The 21,590-nt window shown below is 46.1% G+C and overlaps 1 protein-coding gene and 1 long non-coding RNA gene across 7 annotated transcripts; one reads left to right on the top strand and one right to left on the bottom strand.

Moving 5' to 3' along the window:
• The first annotated feature begins 63 nt into the window (after positions 1-63).
• ABHD4 (abhydrolase domain containing 4, N-acyl phospholipase B) lies at positions 64-21,099 on the top strand. Of its 6 annotated transcripts, none has more exons than XM_037017556.2 (7): positions 64-202; positions 12,388-12,476; positions 13,703-14,028; positions 14,200-14,354; positions 16,074-16,185; positions 18,692-18,878; positions 19,577-21,099. In XM_037017556.2, the coding sequence occupies exons 2-7, from the start codon at positions 12,453-12,455 to the stop codon at positions 19,664-19,666; spliced, it is 894 nt and encodes a 297-aa protein (XP_036873451.1). In that variant the 5' UTR covers positions 64-202; positions 12,388-12,452; the 3' UTR covers positions 19,667-21,099. The 6 variants fall into 6 exon arrangements, with proteins under 6 accessions (XP_036873451.1, XP_017532926.1, XP_036873449.1 ...); XM_017677437.3 differs by having other exon boundaries at positions 13,656-14,028; XM_037017554.2 differs by lacking the exon at positions 64-202 and adding an exon at positions 9,044-9,164.
• LOC118972280 (uncharacterized) lies at positions 213-9,048 on the bottom strand. Its single transcript, XR_005061158.2, has 3 exons — positions 8,923-9,048; positions 7,043-7,177; positions 213-5,158 (listed from the first exon to the last, which is right to left on the bottom strand). It is a non-coding gene; the product is annotated as an uncharacterized lncRNA (long non-coding RNA).
• Positions 21,100-21,590: the final 491 nt, after the last annotated feature.

Here is a 21,590-nt window from a genome sequence, read left to right as displayed (position 1 = left end):
TGCGCGCAGCTCTAAACCAGCTCCGAACCCGCCCCGCCCCCCGCCCTATTATTCCTTTGCGCAGGCACAACGCGCGAAACAACTAATGCGCAGACGCAAAATACAATCTGCCGCCTACGATCAGAAAGACTAATAGGCCTGCGCAATGGATCTGAGCATGAGCAGGAGACGTGTACTCTTTTTGTCCTATTTCCGCCATAAGGTTGGTGATGCTCTCCTTGTTGCTCTAGCAACAAGATACCGTGGGCGGTAGAGGCGTGGGGGTGGGGTTTTACAGCCCACAGCTAAACTAGCCGAGGGTTCCGCCCCTTTGATCCACTTAACGGCCTGGAAGTTAGTTTGGGTCTGTTCTAAGGCACTGCGTGTTCGTCCTCACGTTCAGTACCAGCTCGGCCCTAATTCTGTGGCGAGAGGAAAGCAGTCGATTAACGTACGCAGAGTTTATATGATAGGTTTAGCAGAATTCTACTCCTAAACTGGCGTCTTGAACCCCGTGTGGTGTAATATCCTAGGATATCAGCGCTGAAAGGCATGCAAGAGAATTCCCTAGTCCAAACCCTACCCTCTCCCATTCATTTTGCAGAGAAACCAAAGGTTTGAGGTTTTGAATTTGAACAAGTGGATTTAACTAGAGTTTTAACTTTTTTAAAAATTAGGGACCACCTTAATTTCTGGCTTTCACTGCCCTTTTAATTATAATCTGACCTTCCAGACCTAGGAAGGTCTCCCCTTTCAGCTGCAAGTCCCACATAACCAGGTACTTTTTCAACTTATTAATAACTTTATCCTACATACTCAAGCAAAATTCCTAAAGTAGCAAGTGAATGACAACGTTCCTTCATTTTCATTTTGTGTATTTAAACTGGGTACTACGTCAACATCAACAAAAGTATTTAATCAGTGGTGAGCAAAGCCTTGCTTCGGTTCTAGAAAGAAGAGAAATGATCCGTGTTCTCAGAATGCTTTACAATCTAAGAGATATATTCATATTCACACCCACAAAGATTTGTGCTTCTGTGTGAACTTAAGTTCAGCCTAACCTCCTATGTTGCTGAAAGGAGGAGGAAAAAAAGGATAAACAAGCAGGGTCCTATTTAAACATAATAAGGCAGAAGCATCAGTTTCTCTGACAAGGTGAACTTTTCCCCCTGCCTCATCAGCAAGTAGAAGGGTAGCGTCCTCACTGGTACTCATCTTCAAACTTTAAAGGCTAGACTGATGCTTTTTAAACATTCAGGAGTGGATTCCTCAGGGGGGTTCTATTTCATCAGCCAGGCTCCTTCCAGCAGCTTCTACCTTATGTTTTGTCTGCCTTTGATCAGTGTCAACTATCATCATTAGCATCTTCACAGAAATTCCCAAGGGGAAAAAGAAGAGATGAAAAACACCCAAATTCATTTACCGAATGCATCCTTTTCTGAGATCTGCAAAGTTAAAAATTAATATAATGAACTAAAGCTTTTCTGGACTACTTAAAACAGCAAGAAAAGGCCTTGTTCTGTATTTAGTTTATAATTCTATAATCATTGAAACATTTTTGATCTGTCAGTAAGAAATTGCTAATAGTCATGTTGATTTCAGTAGTTTAAATCAATATTAGTACGTGTAGAAATTCATGTAGAGTACTGGATAAAAGTGCAAAGCACAAGATTGTCTGTAGAGTCATACAATCCTGGGTTCAAACCTTGATATAGCTGTTTACCAGTCTTGTGATCCAGGACAAGTTAGTAAGTCTGACAGACTCATTTCCTTGTCTATAAAATAGAAATACCAGTACCTGTACTGTCGGGCAGCTGCATCTGGGGAGGTTTCTCCTTGTGCACTAGGTGAAACCTCAACCTGGACGGGAGAGAGTTCTTGACTCTGAACAAGAAAGAATCCTCAAACAGGTTGGGCAACTGTAGGTCAAGAAAATTAATTAAAACAAGAGTAATAGTGAATGGCAGCAGCTGTGCAGGCAGCTGAGAGCAAGGAAGAGCAGAGGGAAGAAAGGGAACCTCATTGAACTCTGTTTGGCATGAGGCAAATCCCTTGCCAACTTCTGAAGCCAGAGTCACCTGGTGTCCAGTGTCTGCTTGAATCTGCAGGGTGTGGGAAATAAGCCCCTACTACCTCAAGATTTTGGGGAGCCACAGAGCACTGGATGGAGTGAGATTATGTTCTGAGAACTTTCCAAAGGCAAAGAAAAGAGATTTGGGGGCAGACTACTAAAGACCATGATCATACAGCTGCAGTCCTGTCCAGGTCACCCAGGTGATGGAAACTTGGAAGCCCTAATCAGAGATCTCAGTAGCCCTTCCCTACATTCCTGAAGTAGAACAGAGAGGGTGAAGACTTGTGCTTAAGATAGAAAATATAATGAAATTATAAAGTAACAAAGACACTTACCACAGGAAGAGCACAGAGACAAAACGCCATAAGTTGATCAGTGAAAAGTCTTTATTTAAGGCAAAAGTACACACTTGAAGAAAAGGGAGTGTGGGCAGCCTCAGAGATGAGGAGCACTTAAGGGCTTAGGATTCTGTCTTTTAAGGCTTTCAAGAATAGGGCAAAGTTGTGGAGGGGGCATAGGCTGACGTGATCTCATGATGTCTATCTCTAGTGGCAGACATTATGTCATTATCCATAGTCCTCTAGATGTTCTTTCAAATAAACTTAATACAAAGAATTTCTTGATCCTGTTCTTCTCCAAGATAGTGGTTACCCTCAAGCAGTGGGGACATATCATTTAGGACTACTTGCCCTGCCTTAAGATAGGGTTGGTTATTGTCTGATTACCATAATGTATGTTAGGAATCTTACCTCCTAACTTCATGGTTTTTAAAATGGAATCATAGCCTTAAGATGGAGTCCCTCCTGTTCTTTCTATACTGTCCATATGTATCTTGGCATTTTTCATCATAGTCAGGAAAAATTAATCGTGATGGTTGTTGCATGTCCCTGCCCTGCCTCACCTGGATCATTCGAATGTTGAGAGGATTAAATGATATAATGTTAACATTAAGACTTAAGAGTACTTGACACACAGTAAATCTTCAGTAAATATTTACTCTTAACAATCATTAATCCTAATAATTAACTTCTGCTTTCCCTATTTCTCTGAATAATTAAAAGTTGGGCAGACCCAACAAAAGATGGCACTGAAGGGACTACAATTCAAATGGCTCTCAAAGGGCAAGTCAGATATGTAAGTGGAAGGTGAAATCAGAGTAAACCTTAGGAGTTTTATTGCTAAAACACTATTGGAGAGGAAAAACTGTTTTCCCTTTACCCATCTTAGGTTTGTTGGCCCTGTAATTAGACTGAGAAAAGACAAATTAACAAGAGAAAACAAGCAGAAGTTTATTAACATGTATCACATATACACATGGGAGTACTCAGTTATGAGTTACTCAAAGGGATGATTCAAACTTGAGCTTGTATAATGCTAAAAAATAATTCAACTGAGTACATGTTTTATTCAATGATTCATGAATCAGGCAGCATCCAATCTAGCAGACAGAAAGAAGCTCTAAGGAGCTGTACAAAATAAAAGATTTTTATTGGCAGAAGGGAGTGGGAGCAAGGAACTTAAATTAGACACAAAGATTGGTTATGGCAAGGTCACTTTAAGAGATGGTGGGATCTGTCAGGCAAATTACCTACCTAGTCTTGATTGACTGGTTTAAGATTCCATTTTTGGGAGAGCCAAAAATGTAATCAAGCTTCAAGTTTGGTGACATGGGGCTTAGCATAAATGACACTGTTTGGGGCCTTTTACTGTTTTTAACAACAGCATCTTAACAAAAAAGGCAATACATTTTTAGAGAAGTGACAAGACAAAGGAAAAGGACTTTGAGTTTCTAAGGGAGCAAACTATGGGAAGGTAAAATATATATGAGGGAATTAATGAAAACTAACGGCTAGCTAATGAAGTTTGTTATGTAGATTTCCCCTGGTGCTCCCTGATAAGGATCCAGAATTATCTACAGTGATTAACTTCTATCTTTCCTGGACATAATCAAGCAAAGGCTCTGATTTTAAAGTGTCTCTCTACAATAAAAACTGACAATCTTTCAATACAAACTTCTAAAGAACAAGACTCTCCTTAAGAAAATCTCTGCATAAAAAAGAAGAGTCTCTTTTCCAATTCATTTCCCTTGTATTTTCACTTTCTCCTTCATATGCCTCAATTTGCTTCCCTCTACTATTGCATGTAACAGTGCCATCTTTTAAACTTTAGCCCCAGGGTGGCAAAAAAAAATCCTTTCCTTGTGTGATATTGTAATATAAGAAATGTATATTTGGTCTTCATCCCCAGTTCCTGGCACAAAGCTCCTAAAACCCTTGTAATTTTCTAAGTGATAAGTGCTATAGGAGCATCTTTTGTTATATTTGGTTTCGTTGCCAGTTTCTGATACAGCCCCAAAGCAATAAAGGTGAAAGGAGAGTCTTCTGTTATTCATAACAAGCCCCTTTCAACCACACTCGAGTTTATGTTAATAAAGTGACTTTTGGAAAGCCCCTAAGGGTAGGGGCTGGTTGCCAGGGGAACCTGTATGATTCCAGGGTTCAAACCTTTAACCCTAACCCACCATCTTTAGGGAGGAGAGAGGGGCTGAGATTGAGTTCAGTCACCAATTATTTAATAAATAATGGCTGATTATTTAATAAGTCATGCTATGTAATGAAGCCTCCATTAAAAAAAAAAACCCTAACCAAAAGGGTTTGGAGAACTTATGGGTTACCGAACACATCCAGGTGCTGGGAGGGGGTTGTGCCTAGAGAGGGCACGGAAGCTCTGTGTCCCTTCCCCCCATACCTTGCCCTATGTGTATCTTCCATATGAGTGTTCCTAAATTATATCTTTTATAATAAACCAGTGTTAAACAAAATTCAACTGAGTAAAGATCTAATTGGCTTTATTCAACAATTATTGAATTAGGTAGCATTTCATCCAGCAAATATAAGAAAGCTCCAAGGAGTTATACAAAATGGAAGATTTTTATAGGTAGAAGGAGGGTGGGACAAGGAAGTTTAAAGACTGGATTATTTCAGGCAAGGGTATCTTCCCTTAAGGGGAGACAGGTGGTTTTATCAGGTAGATGACCTCACAAGTGCTGACCAGGAAACTCCAGACTGATAGGTTTAAAATCCCATTCCTCTGAAGAAGTTGAAACTGCAATTAGGTTAGGTATTAAGTCATGGTAGGGGTTAGCAACATGATTTCATTGTGGACCTGTTGTTTCTTTTTAACACCAGTAATCTAGTAAGTAAACTATTTTCCTGGGTTCTGTGAACCATTCTAACAATTATCAAATATGAGGAGGGCATCATTGGAACCTCCAATTTATAGCCATTCATCAGAAGCATAGGTGATAACCTGCACGTGCTATTGGTATATGAAATTGGGGAGTGAAACTGGGGCCCTTAACCTGTAGAGTCTTTACTAAGTCAGGAAAGTTAGTGTTAGAACTGAGTTAAACTGTAGGACACCCAATTGGTGTCAGCCAAGAATTAGAAAACTGTTGGTGTAGTATAGCTCCGGGAGGAAGGGGTTCCCCATCTTGAGCAAGTTCTCTATAAATTCAATCAGACTGAAGAAAAGCAAGGGCAAGAACCTGGCAGTACAGAGGTTCACCACATTTACTCTCACAGCAGTGGCAGACAGCTCAGTACACAAGACTGGCTCGAATGTGCTCCCCAGACCAGCTACAGGGTCTGCTCTGCAGCACAAGCTCAATCCTCTAGGCAGTAGTATCTCATTCTCTCCTTGCTCCCTGACCTCCAGGCTCCCTGCTCCCACACTCGGGCTTAATTCTCCAGGAGCACCGGACCCCACAGCTTCCCCCCTCATCCACTCTCCCAGTTGCCCAGCTCCCTGCACCCACGCTACAGGAGCATCTCTTGTGTGCAGGTTCCTGGTGACTGGTGGATGCCTAACCAACTACATATCAGAAGCACAGGCAGAGGAGAGAATGGATGTTTCCTCTCTACCCCTCCTCTGGGCAGGTACTCCCGTGACTGACCAGTGGTTCTGTCACTGGCAAATATCCCATAAACGTGCAAACATGCTATTATTATATACACAATGAATGCTATTAAGGCCAGGCAGAAAGTTCCATTTTCCCCACGTGTGGGAAAACCCACACATTTATTGTCAGAACTGTTGACAGGAATACAGAAAAAGAAATATTTTTTCTCATACCTTGGTTTCTAATAGAAGAGATTAAATAGTTTATTATTTGCAGAAAGAAAGTTTTAAGAGGAATCAAATTGCTAACAGCATGAAGTCAAATTTCTAACATACCAAATTTCTGATCTGGTCCTAGTAAAGCAGCACATATCTTCAATAAGCCAATATCTCTTCATCCTAATTTAATTGCCCTTATAGTCCCTGATAGAGTAGAAGGACTTTTCAGGCTCCCTTGTCTGATTTCCTTGTTCCTAATCTTTGGGAATCCCATAAAGAGAACCCCTCAGCCTTCCTTCCTGGCATCCAAGAGAGAATCCTCCATATTATCCTTTCCAAGGGTGAAACACTGCACAACATTGGCTGAAATATCACTGCTTGAGCAACACTGTCCAATAGAGATTTCTGTGATGATGAAACTGTCTCTGTGCTGTCCAATATGGTACCACTAGATATGTGTGGCTATTGGGCACTTGGAATGTAGCTAGTATGACTAAGGAAATTTCATTTAATTTTTATTAATTTAAATCTAAGTAGCTGCATGTCGTTAGTGGCTATCATATTGAACTGAGCAACCCTAGAGCTATTCCATTCAGTTCCTGTGTTTAATCTAAGGGTCACACCTTGTTCATAGTTCATTCAAAAGGCAATAGCAAGCATTTGAAACCAAAGAATGATCTGTCCCTGCCAAACCTGAGCTACCGGGTTATCAGCTCCACCTATTTCTGGAATTTTTAATGTGACTTACAGGTAAAGGAAAGAAGGTGTATCAAAATTAGTTTCCATCTATCATGACCATATTAATAGCTTAATCTTACAAAAAAATCACACATTTGGTGGTAGAAGGAAGATGTATTCTTTCATACTTACATAGAGTGAGCCTTGCATTGAAGATGAGAAAAAGGTCCTTTCATTTCTCCCAGAGGTCTCCCTCGAGCAGGCACTGAGAGGCTTCTCCACTCTATAATTCTAGCAGATCCAGCCCAATCCTGAGATATCCCAGCTCTGAGGACACATTAAGGAATCTATTAACTTGGGCTATAAAAAACATTTTCCATACATTCAAGTTTCCTACTTCCAAGCAACCTCTACTGTAAAGCTGGTTTGGCACTTGGTAACAAAGTACAAATGTGTCTCACAGGTAGTGACTCTGTTGCATCTTACTATACTGATGGACAGTGACTGCAATGGGGTATGGGTGGGGGACTTGATAATATGGGTGAATGTAGTAACCACACTGGTTTTCATGTGAAACCTTCATAAGAGTGTATATCAATGATACTTAATTTTTAAAAAATGCTCCTCTGCACTGTCTCCTGAGATGAGGTCTAGAAAGATCAACCACCAGTTCCATGCAGGTCATCCTCACCTCAAAAAGTTCTACGTCTTACAGGTTTTAAGAAAAGTGGGAGATTTTATTGCCCTGTCTCAGAGTGCAGTACCTTGGAATTTCCTATATGGTTACAATTTAGAATACAGCTCCCAAAGCCCTTGACACTTAGCACGTTGTTTTATAGGTAATTGTTTATACACCTGCATCCTTGCTAGACTTTTCATCCACTTATTTGCCCAGTAAATACTGAGCATCTGCTCTGTGCCACACCCTGTTCTACGTGCTGGCAACCAAAGCAGAGAAGTAAGGTCCCCCATGAACCTTAGGCCCTAGTGGAGGGAAACTGATGATAAATGAGTAAACAAGTATGCAGGATAATTTCACATAGTGTAAGTGTTATGAAGAAAATAAAATAGAGCAATGTGATAGAGTGGCTGGGGGTCTCTTTTAGATCCTGTGGTCAGGCAAGACTTTAGAAGAGGGGAAGTCTAAGCTGAGCTCCAAATACAAAGTTGTCAGCTCTACAAAGGGACAAACAGCCCAGGGTGGCAGCAGATAAACTCTAACACTAGAGCAGGCTATTTCTTCTGAGTCCTGCAAGACACTAAAGAAAAACCTCTCCACACCAGCATTGTCCCACCACTCCCACCACCCTCCACCACCCTCAGTCTGGTTTTAACCTAACCAAGGGGATGACCTAAAATCTGACATTTCCAGGGACCTTGGTTACCAATTCAGGTAAATTCTGGAGCCAGCCTCAAGATTTGGCTCTTCTGCTGAGCAAGCTAGTCACACACACCACCACCAAGCTGCCACACCCAACTCCAGCTACCTAAAGCAGACCCAGCCTTTTAGGTAAGTTAGACCTTCAACTGCCCCTCTAGAAGGGTGGGGAGGTGGGGATCCTACAGCAGGAGACCTGGGTTAAACTATGGCTTCCCTGGAAACTAGGCTGGGAAATCTCCAGAGCAGAGGAATTGTGTCTTGGTATATGTGGCTTAACTATAGGGTTGCCAGTTAATGCACAGGATGCCCAGTTACCTCCCAACTATTCCATGGGACATACTTAACCTAAAAAAAAGTATTTGTTGATCTGAAATTATACTTTAACTAGGCATCCTGTTTTTTGTGTGTGAAATCAGGCAATCTATTTGGAGTATACAGGCCCTTTGTAGGAAACTTCAACCAGTGGTGGTGTGTCCACAAACGTCTTAAACATCTGATTAGAAGGAACTGTAAGGGGAGAACGTTGGTGGGGAGGAAGCTATTAATAGGTAGGGTAGCCGCCGCCTGCAGGGTAGTTCTGTCACTTTTCGATTATGAGAGACTGGAGGGCTGATGGGGCTCCTTTGAGGGACCGGGTCGTTCAGTACTACTCATCTCCCTTAGTGTTCCCCAAGTGAGTGCCTGGGATTACCGGCCTAGCCTGTGAGGCCGCAGACAGCCCTCCGGGGGCCCTCGGGCCGGACGGCCCACAGCCCGGGTTCCCGAGCGCGCGGGTCTGTGCTGGGGACCGGCCTCTCGCGGGCGCTGGCCACGCCCCACTTTGTTCTCCGACCCGATTCTGGGTCAGCTGGTGCCGGCGTCAGGCGGAGGGATGGGCTGGCTCAGCTCGACCCGGCAGGGCTTGTTTACAATGGCTGATGATCTGGAGCAACAGTGAGTTAATCCTGTATCTTTCTGTGTCTCTGGACAATGATCCTGGGACTGTCTGGCTGAGGAACAGTTTTAAAACCTTCCCGCCTTTCCTTTTTCAGGTCGGCCTCAGGGGAGGGCTGGAAGTTGCGTTTGCTTGCTTTGCTTTTGCCTCTTTGAGGCGGCGGCAGAGTCAGGGGAGCGTTGCTGGATAAGCTTGCCCCGCAGCTCCGTGATTCTGACTTTCCACTTCAATTTCGTGATCGCAGCCTGCTCTTCTCTGCTCGCTGTACAGAGAGAATGGGTTTATTGGTAATGGCTCAAATCCCCCGAAGCAAGCCTGTGGGACGCGGGTGCCCGGCTGCTCGCCTGGATTTGCCCCTGGACGGTGGTTGGGGGCTGTTAGAAGAACCTCACTCAGCCGGGCAAGGGGAGGGCGTGGGAAGGAAAGGGCTCCACCGCGCAGCGGAGAGTCTGAAGTAGTGGGCTTGCCAGTTTCTTTAGCGCTCGCCCACCGGTACACTTACCCGCTTAAGATCCTAGTTGATAAGATAATGTTTTTAATAATCATAACGATACCCTTAATGCTGTGGTTTCAGAATTAGAACTTTGGGCTTTGCTACAGTCTCAAGGGCATCAGGTTTGGGTGCCAACCTGTAGGTGGTGTGACTAGCAGTTCGCAAGTCAGATAGCAAGGAAAAGTTGCTTCTAGAAGTATGACTCAGCTCCCAGCCTACCCTTGGTTTCACCAGAACAGGGCCTTTCCTGGATCCTGTTGTTCCCTCTTTCCAGAGCTGCAGAAACTAATTAACTATGACAGTAATAGCTTCCCGGGCTTGAAGGGAAGCTTCACTGCCCAGGAGAGTGTTGCTTTCTAAAGATGACTTTTCCAACGGGAAACTTACGCTGGCTACGGTGACTTGGGGAAACAATATTAGAGCTGGCAGAGATGGAAGACATTGGGTTCCTTTTCACAAATGCAGCCAGTGCCCATAGGAGTTAGGAGACTTGCCCAAGATCACAGAGGTCCAGAACAGGCTTCAGACCCTGCACAGAGCCCTTCTGCCTCACCCCTTATCACTTTAGAGGAAAGAGACCACCCTGTCCAGCTAAGTTCATAGCTAAGCTCTTCTCTGCTCCTTGCCTCGATTTCCCACCCCAGCCCTCACCTCAATACGATGGAGCAGATACAGTGTGCCAGGTACTGTTCCCAGTGCTTTACCTGTAACATTTTTGGTGAAGAAGAGAGGCAAAGTAAAGCTTCCCCCAAAGAATATCTGCTAAGCCACCCATGGTTCTGTTACATGGGACAGTATTTTTCCTGAGCACTGCTTTGGGCAGATTACTAGGCAGTTTGGGATCCAGATGTGATCTGACTTGTCACTGTCTCTGTGATGTGGAGAGAGTGTGTCTCCACTGGCAAAATTCTGTGGTCATGCTTCAAGCCAAGCAATTCAGTAGAGTATTAAAAGGGTTCAGAGTCTCCATAGGCTTGGACTGATTTAGACTGACAACATTCATCTGGCTAAAGTCATTAATGTGCCACTCTCAGCAGCAACCTCAATATTTTCTTTCAAGCCTCAAGCAGTCTTGAGAGTTGATACTTGGAAAATACAAGGAATGTAGATAGCTTATGATTTAGCTGGGAAAAAAACACATTTATTGGGAGTTTATCTTGTGCTAAGGATTAGCCTGTGTATTTTAGATACATTAACTCATTTAATATTTGTAACAACCCTATGAGGTAGGTACTATTATTACTTTCCTTTTAAAGATGAGGAAACTGACACAGGAAGGCTAAATAATGTGCCCAAAGTCACATTGCTCGTATGTGGCAGTGCCAGGATTAGAATGAGCTTTGGACTTTCAGAAAACAGAGCCAAGTATCAAAATATGGTTATATACTCTAAGTATTCATATATGGCCTTGAAAACCTGAAGCTGGAACATCCAGAGGAAAGGTATGGAGAAATCAGGATTTGAGGTTAGGGTTCTAGTTCTTTTTCTAACTAGCTATATGACCTCTTAAGGCATCAATTTGTTCATCCATGAAATAGGCTGGACCAGACGATTTCTAAGGAACCACCCTCATCTAAAATTCTGTGCTTTAAGTGGTGTAACAGAATGCCCAGTGTGTGCCGAGGATGGGGTTGGTAGTGGTTACCCTTGTTCTCCCACGGAATGCCCCTGCTTGACTGTGCTGATGTTCACAGGCCCTTCCTGTAGCTGGTAGTGGCCGTCCTGTAATCCCCTTCATCTAGGAAGAGTTTAAGAAAAGAGAAATATATGGGTTGGAAAAAGAATGATAAAAACTCATTCACTGAGCATCCAGTTTGTCCTGGGTACCTTATGAGGTCCCTTACATAGCTAGATGCTTAAATACAGGTTATTTAAGTGGCCAAAGCCATTCTGTTAGTAAATGATAATGCTGTGACTCATCCAGAGTTTTCTTTTTTATTTCAAAACTGGTGCTTTCAACCTCTACCCTGCAATGACTTAAAAGTCCCCTGCACAGAAAAGAAAAAGAAGGATAGGTTATACATATATGTTTTATTACATGCCATTAGAAGTGAGGACATATTTGAGCTTTCTACTCATTTTATAATCTGGAAGACAAGGCCAGAGGCAACCTGTGTCCTACCATTGAATCACAGGAGGACTTGAACTCAGGTCTCCCTCCTCCTGTTCCCTGTCTTTCCCATCGCCATGTTCAAAGGTGGACTGACTGATCACCTGAGAACCCAACTGGGCACTGACACAATGCTCTGTACTTCCAGGAGCCTGATAGAGGGCACACACAAACCCCAGTGCCCTGCCAGGAAGGCAGGTAGCATAGGAATTTGTCCTACTATAAAGGAACATTCAGTCCTGGGGATGGCAAAGGATAACTGAGACATTAGTTAATAGTTGGCTATTCTCCCTTAATCTCCTTAAACTTGGTGATAACCCCTAACAAAGAAGAGCTGTAAACTCAAATGAGCTAATAAATGTAAAAGAGCTCTGTAAACTGGAAAGAGGTGTGCACACGGTGGTCTGAGTATCTGTTGAAACAAAGGGCATATTGTTGTTAATAACCGTTTACCAGAGAAGAGTAACAGTCTGTAGGCAGCAGGGAATTGCTGACTGCTGTAGCGGCAGCTCTCCTGAGCCTGGGAAGTGCCATGCACCCTGATAACTCTTTTGTAACTGTCAGCAAGGCTGAGAGCATCAGTGTTGCCAATGAGTATCTCTGTGTCTCATTGTCCCAGGCCTCAAGGCTGGCTGAGTAGCTGGCTGCCTGCTTGGCGCCCTACTTCAATGTCTCAGCTGAAGAATGTGGAAGCCAGGATCCTCCAGTGTAAGTAGAATGGATGGCTCGTCTCAGCAACCTCAGGAGGCCCAGGCAGGATAGGGGATCTTCCCAGAGCCTGGTACACCGAGCGCACTGAGTCCTCTCAGCAGTGCTGGGAGTGGAAGGAAGGAATGTCAGGGACTTGAGGGAAGAGATCTGCACAGAGGATGCCATTTTCTGTGATAGCAGTTCCTTGACATCTCCCTACCCATCATGCTAGTTGCTGCCTCAAACTGTATACCAACTATTAATACACAAATATACACATTCTCTCCTTCCTTCTTCCTTCTCCCCCATTCCTCTCCTCTCCCTTTTCTACTGCTTTCTTCTTCCAAACACAAGCACATCTTAGATTTACCACTTCCGTACCCAAGGAACAGCTGTCCTGTCTCTGACATTATTACCCTTCCATGCATTCTACCTAGTTAGGCTCCACCACTTCCTTGGTTACCACAGTGGTTTCGGACTCTCACAGACCAGCTCTCATGGGCAATATTTTGTTGGGCCAGGGCATCCCCATGAATGGCAGCAGCCACTCGCATAAACAAGACTCTTGGGCCACATCTACCCATATTGCCCACAGGAGCTTCCTGCCCTGCACCTTCCACCCCAGCCATGGCTTCCCTGTCTCCTATGGGCCTGAGTCAGTATAGCCACAGAACAGCCCCAGCCTTCATGCTTCTGTCCATGATCCTGGTGACTTCCCCAAGGCAATTCTGTCACATGCCTGCTGTCTTGCCAGCAAGTCAACCACCACCTACCTCAGTCTGTCTCTTAAGAGGAATAAGCCTGTGGCTCAATCCATACCCATCACTTCCTCCACCTGGCTTGACTCCAGTCAGAAGCTACCCTCCCAGGCACCTTCAATGAGGACACTTCTGTCCATCTATTAAGCCCCAAGCACACACAGGGATAAGAGAAGCAATGGATGCAGGAGCTTACGTGGTCAGTGAAGTCACTGGCACCCTGGGCCCAGAGGGAGCCCCTCTTATTACTTACAGACTAGATGGTCTACAAATGGTGCTTAGAGTTAAACTCTTCAGGTGTATGGTCACAGGGTTGTGAAAGAAAGAGGTGAGGGGGGTCAGGACAGGTTTGGCACTGGACAAAGAAAGCTGAAGAGTGGTAGTTCAGGCAGAATGATGGCACTTTCAGAGAACAGTCTTACTGCTTCCCTCTCCCTAGGTCTCCAGAACAAATTCCTGGCCCGATATGTGTCCCTTCCAAACCAGAACAAGATCTGGACAGTGACTGTGAGCCCAGAGCTCAGGGACCGCACCCCCCTTGTGATGGTGCACGGCTTCGGGGGCGGCGTGGGCCTCTGGATCCTCAACATGGATTCACTGAGTGCCCGTCGCACACTGCATACCTTCGACCTTCTTGGCTTCGGGCGAAGCTCAAGGCCAGCATTCCCGAGGGACCCGGAGGGGGCCGAGGACGAGTTTGTGACTTCAATAGAGACATGGCGGGAGACCATGGGGATACCCAGTATGATCCTCCTGGGGCACAGTTTGGGAGGATTCCTGGCCACTTCTTACTCTATCAAGTACCCTGAAAGGTAAAGTCTAGCCACTCTTCTCACTCAGGACCTAGCTCCTTCCTTGCCTTGCTGGGAACCAGAAGTATCCAGAAATTCCTTCCAGTGTTAGTTTCTAATAATTCTCTTCTTTGTGGTCCATTCAAGGAGTACCTCCAAGCACATACAGTTTGCCTTCTTTTCTTCCTTTAGAGTTAAACACCTCATCCTGGTGGACCCATGGGGCTTTCCTCTCCGACCAACTGACCCCAGTGAGATCCGTGCATCTCCAACCTGGGTCAAGGCTGTGGCATCTGTCCTAGGGCGTTCCAATCCCCTGGCTGTTCTTCGAGTGGCTGGGCCCTGGGGTGAGTAGCGTGCAAATAAAGAAACCATCTTCTTAAACCAAGGCTGTCCCATTCTAGAAGCCCCACTGTGTGTGGACTCCAGCCATCCTGTTTGTGCATGAAAAGTAAGAGCAGGCCTAGCATTGTGACTTAAAGCTGTTAATCTGGACCAGGTCTCTTTATGGTTGCAGAAGGTTCTTTTTTTTCCCCCAGCTACACAGAAAAAGCTTTCTATGCAGGAGACAGATGGAGTAGAACTTCAACTGACCCCCAGAAGGAAAGAAAGGGGCCATGAAGCAACTCTTCACCAAGTTCTTACTCTGAATATATGAGTTTATGGCAGCCTGTTGGTGATTCAGCACGCTAACCACCCCTGAATCCCATCTCTGCAGCTCACCCAGCACCTGCAGCGGGAAGATGTCAAAATCAGAGCCTCTAATAAGCCCGCAGTGGCAAGCAAGCCCCTCTAAACTATGTCCTGCTTAACTTAGGCACCACATCTTCACCACTTAGAAGCTGTCAGCAAATTCTGTGGGTAAAGGAAGGGTAAGAAGTCACAGGGAGCTAGCCAGAGTAAGTAGAAGTAGTAGCCTTCTGACCTCACTGCCAGCACTTCCTTTCTGGGGAGCTTTGTTCTCTGATGAAGGGAAATCCCTGGGTGGAAAAGATTGGTGACCTCTATCTTGCACTGATGACTTACATATACATAATAATATTCAGTAGCCTATTATGAATTCATTGCTAATGACCAAATAAGAGTTGTTTCTCCAGGCCCTTCAAGAGAAACAGGATGGCTATAGATAAAAGAGAAATGAACATTTGAGTAGAAGGTAGGAGTTTGGGGAGAAAGGAAGGATAACATTAGACACAGGTGTCAAAGGAGAGTAAATGGGCAGAGTGCTGACCTGAGAGTTCCTAGCACTGTAGACCCCAGCAGACCCTCCAGATGCCTTTCCAGGAAGAAGCCTCACTCTAACCGCCCTCCCCTTTGGTGTTCTTGCATCTGGCCAAGTTCATGCATGGGCATCAGAACTAGTGTGATTGGGGCAGCTGGCTGGCAGCCATGGAGTAGGGCCAGGGCCCAGGGGATCTTGGCTCTGCCTCCCTCTCACCCTTTGCTCCTCACACAGAGAAGACCAGAAAAGAGAAGCTGATCAGTAGGCCCAACTTTTACAGTCTGTTCTGGGTGCCCTACTGCTCACATGTGTGCTGTGCAGAAAGGTGAAGGGAACAGGTGGCTCTAAAACAGTGCCGCAGAGCCAAGGTGCCAGTGTTAGGTTTGCCTCTCCACTCGTATTCTCTTTCAGGCCTGAACTTGAGAGGGCTCTTGGGAGGTAGTCTAGTTTCATCTGCCACCTTAAGATGATGTAAAGGCCATAAAGGTCTCAGGGAGAAAGAACATAGCTCAGACTGTAAAAGTAAAGCATCTCAGCCATGGACTCTTGTGGGGCTTGTGATCTTTGGAGGAAAAGACCTTGAGACTTCACTGAGCTGAAAACAGTCTAGTTCCTCCAATGACGTTAGACCATCATATAGTCTATGATAACCAGCTGACTCTCATTTGTAGTTACTGGAGCTTCCCAACAGACTCACATACTCTTCCTGCTACTGTAATATTAAACACACAAAGCAAGCAAACTCCTAGGAGAAATGTTTGATTAAAGTCTTAAAACATACATAGGCAGGAGTCTTTCTCCTCCATCCAAACCAGCCATTCTGTGTTTCTCTGTCTCCTCCCAGGGCCTGGCCTGGTGCAGCGATTCCGGCCAGACTTCAAGCGCAAGTTTGCAGACTTCTTTGAAGATGATACTATATCAGAGTATATCTACCACTGCAATGCACAGAATCCCAGGTAAGGGCAGCAATCAGAGCCAGCACAGGATGGGTGGATTTGGAGATGAAACTCCAGCTGCTGGAAAACTCCAGAACTGTCACACGATCATTCTCTGTGGTATTTCTTCTCATGCAAAGCTCTCGTTCACTTATGGGAACATAGGCATTAGCAGGCTTGATTAATTCCAGAGACTTCCTCAGGAGTAGGCAGAAAGGTATGGAGAAGATAATAGATGAATTAAGCATGTTTCCCATCTCTAGAGGAAGACCCTTCTTCCCTAGAGATAAGCAGTTACTCAGACAGGAAAGAGTCTGGAAAACATTGGGAAATATCTTTTTTTTAACTGAAAAAGTGATATGAACATATTTTCAAAAAAGCAAAGAAAAACTCATCTTCTGTCCCAGACCTGTGGTTCCCAAGTGTCCTTGTTCTTTTGTGTGAGATACCACTTGACTTTACTTCCAAGAACCTCCTTGCGCATCTTCATTGGCATACATGCGACTGTATCTATAGAATACATTCCTACAAATAGGATTGCTGACAGAAAGACATGCATTTTGAAAATTTAATTATGCACATCTTGAAATACTGTTGGGACAGGAATTCCTTTCATATATTTTGGAGATTTGGGGGTGTCTCTGGAATCTTGTGAAGTTCATATCTCTGACTACTTACACAGCAGGACCCCACAAGCCTGCTGACATGCAGTCTCTGCAGCTGAGAGCCAGGGCAGAGTCAGGGAGGTAATCATCCCCCCAAGGCAGTGCCTGTGAGTAGCTGATACCATGAGGCTGCATGGGTGGTACCACCTCTGCATAGGCCTCACCCAGGTTGCTGGGAAGCATCTCTAGGAAGCCAAGGCCACTGGGAGTGGCAGCTCCACCTCCTTCTAAGCTTGTCCAGGTCACTGGTGGTGAGCCCACTGCTGTGAAGGAGCTGGAGTTTTACATTCCAGCAGTCATGTCTGAACAATAGCCTACAACCCAGACAGCTTTGGGACAGCATGGAAACTGTATGTCCAACATTCCACATGAGCTCAGTTCATGAAGGGCCCCTTTTAGTGGCAATGTAGAAACACAGCTCAACAGTCAAATCAGGTAGCCCTGCCTCCTGCTCTTGGCTCCTCTCTCAGCGCCAGCAGGCTCAGTGCCAGTCTCATATCCACCGAGGCCCCACAGGCCCATCCCTAGCCTTCTCCTCAGCACTCTCCCCGATCCCAGGCCTAGTTCTGTATAATGAATGGCCTCCCGATCTGAGCCACAGAATTCATAATTAAGCAGCTCATTCATATCCTAGAGGAAGCAGAGGGGACATCAGTGATGACCACTCCCTTCCCCCAAACACCATCACTTTTATAATCCCCTGAGTGTTTCTGAGTTGTAACTTTAACAAGCTCATGGTTACTTAGCATTCCCTTGGAAAACACAAAATTTGGCTAGGGAAAAATATCTAGGGGCTACCTACTTCATTTCAGTTGATATTAGGGGCTTTGTATATTTTTTCATTTTCCCCAATGACCTAATAAAACAGGTATAATATCACTCCAATTTGTAGGTAGAGAAAATTAAGGTGTATTTTGGTTACCTGACTTACTAGGAAAACATAGCCAGGATTTGAGGTCACATTTCTCTGGTCCCAAAGTCCATGATTTTTCCGCTATGATGCGATGTCGTAAAGAGGAATTCTTTGCAGAACTTGGGCTCCCCTTCATCTGAGCAGTATTAGGGAGACTGGCAATACAATACCCAAACAGGAGAGCCTGAAAGGCAGCAGCCTCCTGAACTTCCCCTGCTTTCACAAAAGCTGCAGACCAGTCCAAAAGGCAGCTTCTGTCTCAGCCTTGCAGACCCCTCATGACATGGCCCCTGCTAGCTCAAGCTGAGAAAATGACCAGAGAGCAGAGAAGATGAGATGGGCAGTCATTGCTTTCCACATAGCACAGACTGCTGCTCCCCTGGGTCCTTGCAAAGCTGACGTCCCATGCCAGAGTGTCCTGAGGAAGCCCCTAGCACTACAGTAGTACTCACTGCCTGAGTCCACCTCACAAGCGCCTCGACCCTCTCTCCAACCCCAGCAGGCAGAGTCCCCAGTCTGTGTTCTCATAGCACCCTACCACCCTTTCATAATTCTTGGGAAGTGTGAAGTTAAATAATTAATCCTGTAATTTGTTATTAAATGCTTTCTTCCCTAAAGCATGAGCTCCTGGAGGACAGACACACATGTCCCCACACTCAGCCAGGGCATGACACATAAATATTTGCTGAATAAATATTAACCCACTGTGTTCTTGGACACTTCTCAGTGCTGGTGTTCACCGTGTCCCTACTTTTTTTGTGATAGGAAGCCTCTGGAGATTCAAACCTACCTCCTAATCTCCCCAGTATTTAACGAGTGCAGTGCTGGGCTCTCAGAGGAATACAGAGCTGACAAAGATACTGTCCGGCCTCTGAAGAGACCCACAAGTTGACATCTTATGCTGCAGGGTTCATTCTGTTGACTGCCTCCCTCTGTTTTGCTTGTTCAGTGGCGAGACAGCATTCAAAGCCATGATGGAGTCCTTCGGCTGGGCACGGCGCCCCATGCTGAAGCGAATTCACTTGATTCGAAAAGATGTGCCCATCACCATGATCTATGGGGCCAACACCTGGATAGATACCAGCACGGGGGAAAAGGTGAAGATGCAGCGGCCAGATTCCTATGTCCGAGACATGGTATGTTGGCCAGTCAGAGAGCAGGAATGAGATGGGAAAGCTGTGCCTGAAATGCTAGCACATGTTGGTTGGCTCTCAGCACAGAGAGGCCTTGGGGTAGAGTAGAGTGATCAGAGACGCGGGGGCTAAAGAGGAATGGGCAGATTGAGTCAGGCAGTGGATTTGAAAGGGTTGACTCTGTAAAATAATTAGGAGCTTCTCACTTTTGTGCAGCCTAGTTCAGCTAAAAGACAGGGACTTAGCCAGTAGCCAGGCACAACAATGCTGCCACTCCAGCCCCCTTGTAATTTCCACCCAAAACCAGAGCCATGAATGGTAGAGTGAGTAGTAGGGGCTGCCATGAAGCCTTCCCTTTTATCTTACCCCACTTCACCCTCGTTTGCTAATGAGCATGCTTAGTTAGGCTGGGTGCCATGTTTGGGACCAGCAAACCAGACCTATGGATGAAATGGGCAGATCAGTGGAGGGGCTAGCGTGGAAGGAAAGGTACAGCAGATGGCCAAAGGAGAGCAGAGAGGGGTACTGGGATTCACTAGTTCTCAGAGGGAAGTGCTGAGAACCTGGGAGAAAGGTGGACCTTTGTTTCTATTAGTGTTTATGGGTTACGGGCAAGCAGGTTTGGGAAAAGAAATGGTGTGGCAGCTTTCCAGTGCCTGGAATAAAGGCCTTCCCACCCCTGGCGCTTCCTGTCTCCACAGGAAATTGAGGGTGCTTCGCACCATGTCTATGCAGACCAGCCACACATCTTTAATGCTATGGTGGAAGAAATCTGCGACTCAGTTGACTGAGTGGCTCTCCTGGAAGAAGAGGAGAAAGCCAGAGAGTTGCTCTTACCTCTGTCTGCTTACTCACCCCTTTGTCCTTTCCTCACCAACTAACATGTGCCAGCCAGGCAGAGTCTTGGGCTGTCCCCACAGCAGGACCACAGGGAAAAGCACTCCTGACTCTACACCAGGGCTGGAGCTAGAAGCCACAAGGGGCCTCGAGCTCCCCACCTCTGGGAAGAACATAAAGGGTTATGTAGTGCCACCCATTCTTTCCATGCCAAGTGTCACCCAGATGGTTGTGAATGGATTCCACCGAGCCATGTTTCCTCCCTGTGCCAAAGGGAGGGAGGCTTCTCCTGCCCTGGGCAAAGGAGAGGCTCCCAGCAGCCTTTCCCAGCTCTGGAGTGTTTGTGGGAGTAGGTTCCATGCAAGACCATCTTCCTCTATCACCCTCTGGTCCCCATCCCATTCCTTCCATCCAGGGTCTAGTTGAGAACTGACTACCAACTACTAACTTCTTAACTACCAGGAGCAGGTTCTGGAGCTCCCTGGAAATACTGAGTGCCTCCCATGACCTGAGAGGTCACAGCCAAAGCTCTCATTAGTGGGTGAGGAACAGGCCAGGGCAGGACATGGCTGGCCTGTGGTGATACCGCTCTGTTCCAGGAGAGCTAAGGCTAGAACCCAGGGCTGCTGGCACCCAGTGCTCATTGCAGACTCTATTTGCTAAGGTTCAAGGCAGACACCATTGCCATGGGGCTGGTCCTGGTCACTGGCAAAGGAGAAGACCATCCTTGCCCTATATTCTAGCCCCATTGCACAGGGATGCTGTTGTCCTACTCTGTATCTCATCCCTGGCTGCCTAAGCTGGGGACATGCAAGTGCTTCCTTCCCTGCCCCCTCTTCCCATGTGGGAGATATCTGGGTCTCTCTCTCTGATAGTGCCTTGGGCCCTGAAGCCCCACCTGTAGTATAAAGCAAAGGTGGCCCCTGGTAGAGATAAGGGAAAGGCCCTTCAGCCCCAGGACTGGGTCTGGATTCTCCATTCCCACTAGTATCCATGGGATTTTCTACCTGCCCCCAGAGCTGAGGCCCACTGTGAGCCCCCTTGCCCATGGTCCAGTGGGGAGCCTTAGGCCAGCAGTTCCCTGTCCTCAGCAGCCAGAGGATAGTTCTCACTGCCTGGCCCTCCATCCCTGCCATCTGTCCTCATGGTTTCAAGCTCATCCCACCCCCAACCTCCCTGTCACTGTCTGCCAGGGGCTCCTTCCAGGTGCTGCTCTGAAGTTCTGGGCAGTAGGCTGGGCCTGGCCCCAGAACCAGGGCAGCTCCTGCCTGCTCCTTTTGTAAAGCCAACCCTTTCACCAGAATTGTATTAACTCCTGGTGCTTTATACTCTGGTCCAGCTGCCTTGGGCCCCTTTTCTATATTAATAAAGAAATGAGTAAAAACTGCTGGTGGTGATGATGTTAATACTGCTTCAACAAGAGTGCTGGGGGCTGGGGGGGATGTTTTGTCCACAAAAACCCATGTGATGCCAAAGTCAGAGAAGGGGTTTCTGAGGGGTGTCTACTCACTCCACTCCTTCTCTTGAGCATAGCATTCACCCTCTAGACCCAGCCCAGACTTCAGGTCAGCACAGGCCATCTCAGCCAACCACTCATAGGCAGATGAGTGTGGCTGGGACAATCCCCAGCTGCCCAGCTCAGAAGAGGATTCAGCAGGACTGGATGCTCTCATGGGCCCATTAGATAGCCCCATCTTCCAAAATTCACTCCACACAGCCTGCCCCTGTGCTGTCCCCCAAAGCCTGTTCTAACTCATTCTCTGGATCTCTGCTCAAATATTCCTTATGCAGGGAAACTCTCCTGACTCCCCAGACTAGATGTGGACCCTCTCTTCTGTGTCCCCATGGCACACTCAACTTCCCCTCTGTAAAACTCAT

Source organism: Manis javanica, chromosome 8, assembly GCF_040802235.1.
Source record: "Manis javanica isolate MJ-LG chromosome 8, MJ_LKY, whole genome shotgun sequence".
Classification (NCBI taxonomy): Eukaryota; Metazoa; Chordata; class Mammalia; order Pholidota; family Manidae; genus Manis; species Manis javanica.
This window is presented reverse-complemented; position numbering and strand designations above follow the sequence as displayed.

Excerpts from the sequence above, each read along its gene's own strand:
- ABHD4 (XM_017677435.3), top strand. The coding sequence starts at position 9,103 with ATGGGCTGGCTCAGCTCGACCCGGCAGGGCTTGTTTACAATGGCTGAT. Across the intron at positions 14,029-14,199 it reads TCTATCAAGTACCCTGAAAG|AGTTAAACACCTCATCCTGG; the intron begins GTAAAGTCTAGC and ends TTCTTCCTTTAG. Across the intron at positions 14,355-16,073 it reads TCGAGTGGCTGGGCCCTGGG|GGCCTGGCCTGGTGCAGCGA; the intron begins GTGAGTAGCGTG and ends GTCTCCTCCCAG.